We start from the raw sequence: 4,273 nt of genomic DNA, 5'->3' as shown, positions 1-4,273 counted from the left end.
ATGGAGTGTCACTCTGTCGCCCAAGCTAAAGTGCAGTGGTGTGATCTCAGCTCACTGCAACCTCTGCATCCCGGGTTCAAGTGATTCTCATGCCTCAGCCTCTTGAGTAGCTGGTATTACAGGCATGTGCCACCATGCCCAGTTAATTTTTGTATTTTTACTAGAGATGAGGTTTCACCATGTTGGCCAGGCTGGTCTTGAACTCCTGGTCTCAAGTGAATTGCCTGCCTGGGTCTATTCCAAATTATGAACCAAAAACTCTTCTTCCTGCTTCAGACTTGGTTCTTGGCCTGGACAAAACGCAAACATTCAACCCAGTCCCTCCATGCCCTCTTTGAACTTGAGGTCAAGGCAATGTTCTGTTGTCAGAAGGCCCTAAGTTTAAACCCTGGGTCTGTTGCTTGTAGACAGCATGATTCTGGAACAGGTATTTCAGGTCTCAGAACCTTAGCTTCTGGGAATTAGAAATACTTCCTACCTGAAAGTATTTCTTTTTTTTTGAGACAGAGTCTCGCTCTGACGCCCAGGCTGGAGTGCAATTGCGAGATCTTGGCTCACTGCAACCTCTTCCCCCTGGGTTCAAGTGATTCTCCTGCCTCAACCTCCCCAGTAGCTGGGATTACAGGAATGCACCACCACCATGCTAGGCTAATTTTGCATTTTTAGTAGAGACAGGGTTTTGTCATGTTGGTTAGGCTGGTCTCGAACTCCTGACCTCAGGTGATCCACCCACCTAGGCCTCCCAAAGTGCTGGGATTATAGGTGTGAGCCACCGCACCCGGCCAGTTACTAAGATTTCATAAGCTAGCATAGACTGGGATTCCGGCCTATTGCCTAGTGCATAGTAAGGACTCATCAAAATACTGGTTTTCCAAATCTACCAACATATCTGAGACAAGAAGTTTGCATCTCAGCTGTGGGACCCATGCTCGGGGTACTCGGGTGGGCAGGAGGGCAGGGGCTTACCTTGGCCTCCACCAGGGCTACTGGTGACTCTGCATTACAGGCGGTCTGGTTCGGAGTGGCCATCATCTTCCGTTCCAAATCTTTCAGCAGACACCTGGAACTAGTGACACCTGCTTTGAACAACATCAGAAACCCAAGTCCTGAAGGAACGTTCTCAGGAAGACTCTGGCTGCCCAGAATTGTTTGCCCAGGCAGCGGCAGCCATTTTGTACCCCAGCTCTTCATACCCTTATTCTCAAATGCAGGCCCCGAAGGCTGCCTCCACCACTGGTTTTCACACCTCCAGCCAGCAAGGGGCCAAATGGGATTCAGGAGCCGTTTTCCCTGTCCTGTTCCTCGGGTCTCTCACCAGGGCTCATGTCCTGTACTGTCCTCCTGGAAGTCATCGAGGCCCAGACTGGCAGCCAGGAAGCCAGGTGTAAGCTTTGTTTCCCCAACCACCGAAGGGGAAAAGGAGGACTGCCTGGGAAGGCTGGGAGTGCAGCGGGGCTGCTGCCGCCACGGGAGAACATGGAGCAAGCTCAGGAGTCCTTCCCACTGTCTCCAGGGGCCTCAATCTTGATGCAGCCCTGCACCCCCAACCTTCTCCCCAAGCTGGGCTCCAAAGGCCAGAAGCACAGCTGGGACCTGGGCCAAGCCTAGTACTGAGGCCTTTTCCTCTAAGGTCATGGCCTGCCTCCCTCCTTCCTCTCAGAAAGGGAAACAGGGGAAAGGGGAAAGAGGTCTTTGCGCTACATGCAGCTGAGCGGGAAACCCAACTGGGATAAGGATGGATTTCTTGGAAGAGGGGAGAAAGTCATGGAAAGAGGTTTTGCAAAAGTGGAACTGACCTATTCGCTGTCAAGGGCTATGCACACCACTACATCTGTGTGTCTTTCTGTGCGACTGCCTGTCGGTGCAATTCCCAACGCCTCAGCCCTACCTCTTGCTGCAGTTGCAGCAGCTGTGGTCAAGCCGCTCAGGCCACTAAGATGGGGGGAGGAGATAGCCTGGACGCGCGGTGCCTGCTGGGGATTGTAGTTCTTTTAGCCTGAAAAGCGATCCAAGCGCCTGTCACGTCAACAGCCACACCCGAGACTCCAAAACCCATCTACCCTTGCGCGGGGACAGAACGCGCGTGCATCGCTGCCTTCTTTGATTGGTTAAGCCTTCTGCCAATATTCTCACTTTTGGCAACGATTAACTGTGAGGAGGCACAACTGGACCCGCCTTCTCCGAACTCAATTAAAGAGTTCATTGATGGCGTTAATCTTTACGGGGCAGAAAAGAGATCCGGCTAAGATGGGCGGGGCAGTATGCGCGGAGGGATCCTTGGCCTTTGAGGAAGGCGACGAGAAGATCGGCGGCCATCGCCGCCATTTTGGGCTGGGAGGAGGCAGCGGAGGGACTCGCTGCGCAGTGAGAGCACCCCGTGGGGGGTGGTCCGGGCGCGGGGAGAGGCCGGGCCGAGTGGGCTGCCTGAAGTGGCGGCGCCGGGAGAAGGCGGGAAGTGGGACCGGGGGCCAGGGAGGGTGAAGGTTGGAGTCTCCCCGGCCGAGCCCGGTCCTCAAAATGTCCCGGCAACCCCACAGCCTCGCCTCTCACAGAGTGCGGGGTTCTTCGGTGATTACCGCGTGTTTCCCGAGACCCTAGCAGGGGAGAGGCTGGTGAAACGGCTCTCCTCTGCCGTCCTTCCACAGGGGCGCGGATCCTGAGGCCGAGCTCTGCCAACTTCCCTCCCCACCCCCATTCTGCCTGGGTATGGCGGCGAGGCCCCGCACAGAGGGACTCCCACTTCGACTGGAGAAGTTGGGGGCGACGCCAGATTCCAGAGGCTGGCGCCGCGGGGGAGGGCGGAGGTCGCAGGTCTGGCCGCAAGTCGGCGTGGCAGTCAACTGGAGGCTCCGAGAGCGGAGATCCCAGTGCACCCACCTTACCTCGCTTACACCAAAGCGCCATCTCGCCGCCCGGGGTGCGAAAAACCACGGCCCTCTTAAACTACTGTAGCAACCACTAATTCCCCCTGGGACCAGCTAGATAGGGGCACGTGGAAACCTTCACTAGCCCGGTGCCTGAAGGTCTCTGAGGCTCTTGCCCTCAGGATCTCTCCCATTCAGCCCCGATTCTCCGGACACCCTGACCTAGCATATCGCCAGCCTGTTGGTGAAAAGCCTGAAGTGTGCTGCCCCACTTCTCTTGAAGGTTTACACCAAAGGGATGAGGTTTTGTGCTTTACAGGCTTGGGGCACAAAGTCGGAGTCACTGCGGCTCCGAAATAGAAATGGAGTTGCCCATTTCGTATGCTTCATCAACATCTGCTTGCATTTTGAAGTCCGAGTCTTAACTTTTACAAAACTTATAGAGAAATGGCTGCCCTCCTAGAGGGAAAAACGAACTACAGTAATTCCAATTCCAATGTAATAATCTTCGTAAGGCTACAGAATCTTTCCAGTTTAAAGATTTTTTTTTTCCCCACAGACTAAACAAAATCAGAGTATTTTGTGTTCTACTGGTGCATTGTTACTAGGTAACCTCTATTTTGAAATTCCAAGTAATTGAAAGATCACTTTTGTAGATCCTAAATGCTACCAAAATAGAAATTGCAGTTTTTATCTACTTAATATATATAGCGTTTAAGAGATGAGGAGACCTGCTTTGAAAGAATAAACTCTTAACCTTACAGTATAGCTGTAGCAGCTTCTTAAAGATTGAAGTTTGATGTGAAGTTCTTTTACTGAATTGCAGGTTAAACCATCTTATTTTCTACTGCTTGAAATCTAAATCCAGAGAGATTTGTGGCTCAAGGATATCTTCAAATAAAAGTTTTGTTGCTAAAGTGTCAGTTAAAATTATGGCTAGGTAGGTTCTGAAGTAGGAGAGGCTTTGACGTAGCAGGGTGACTGGCAGTGAATTTTGTGGGTACCTTGTGATGAGTGTCATTATCAGTTACAAATGGTCAAAACATGCCTAAACCTTCAGCCTTACTAAAAGTTTTCCAAAACTTGGCCCAGCATGCTGGCTCACACCTGTGATCCCAGCTCTTTGGGAGGTGGAGGCGGGTGGATCACCTGAGGTCAGGAGTTTGAGACCAACCTGGCCAACATGGTGAAGCCCCTTCTCTACTAAAAATACAAAAGTAGCCGGGTGTGATGGTGCGTGCCTGTAATCCCAGCTACTCGGGAGGCTGAGGCAGGAGAATCGCTTGAAACCAGAAGGCACTGTTTGCTGTGAGCCTCTCACCATTGCACTCCAGCCTGGGCAACAGAGCAAGACTCCATCTCAAAAGAAAAAAAAAAGTTTTCCAAAACTGAAGTTCTGCTCCTCCTAT

At 52.1% G+C, this 4,273-nt stretch overlaps 1 protein-coding gene across 10 annotated transcripts in view; it reads right to left on the bottom strand.

Annotated features, from left to right (window-relative positions):
• HEXIM2 (hexamethylene bis-acetamide inducible 2) overlaps positions 1–3,656 on the bottom strand; it is a 10,568-nt gene extending 6,912 nt beyond the window's left edge. The window contains exons 1-3 of one of the 10 annotated variants that reach the window (XM_011940146.1): positions 2,577–3,656; positions 1,194–1,341; positions 967–1,076 (exon numbers count right to left, since the gene is read on the bottom strand). In XM_011940146.1, coding sequence (XP_011795536.1) covers positions 967–1,032 — 66 coding nt within the window. In that variant the 5' untranslated portion in view covers positions 1,033–1,076; positions 1,194–1,341; positions 2,577–3,656. Of the gene's footprint in view, positions 1–966; positions 1,080–1,193; positions 1,342–1,796; positions 1,983–2,424 lie in introns of those variants that run through there. The other 9 variants (XM_011940143.1, XM_011940142.1, XM_011940147.1 and 6 more) reach the window with 9 other exon arrangements.
• Between the last annotated feature and the right edge of the window lie 617 nt (positions 3,657–4,273).

The sequence above is a fragment of the Colobus angolensis genome, unplaced genomic scaffold (genome assembly GCF_000951035.1).
Source record: "Colobus angolensis palliatus isolate OR3802 unplaced genomic scaffold, Cang.pa_1.0 Scaffold187, whole genome shotgun sequence".
In the NCBI taxonomy this organism is placed as follows: Eukaryota; Metazoa; Chordata; class Mammalia; order Primates; family Cercopithecidae; genus Colobus; species Colobus angolensis.
Note: the sequence above shows the minus strand (reverse complement) of the source record. Positions and strands in the feature narration are given on the sequence as shown.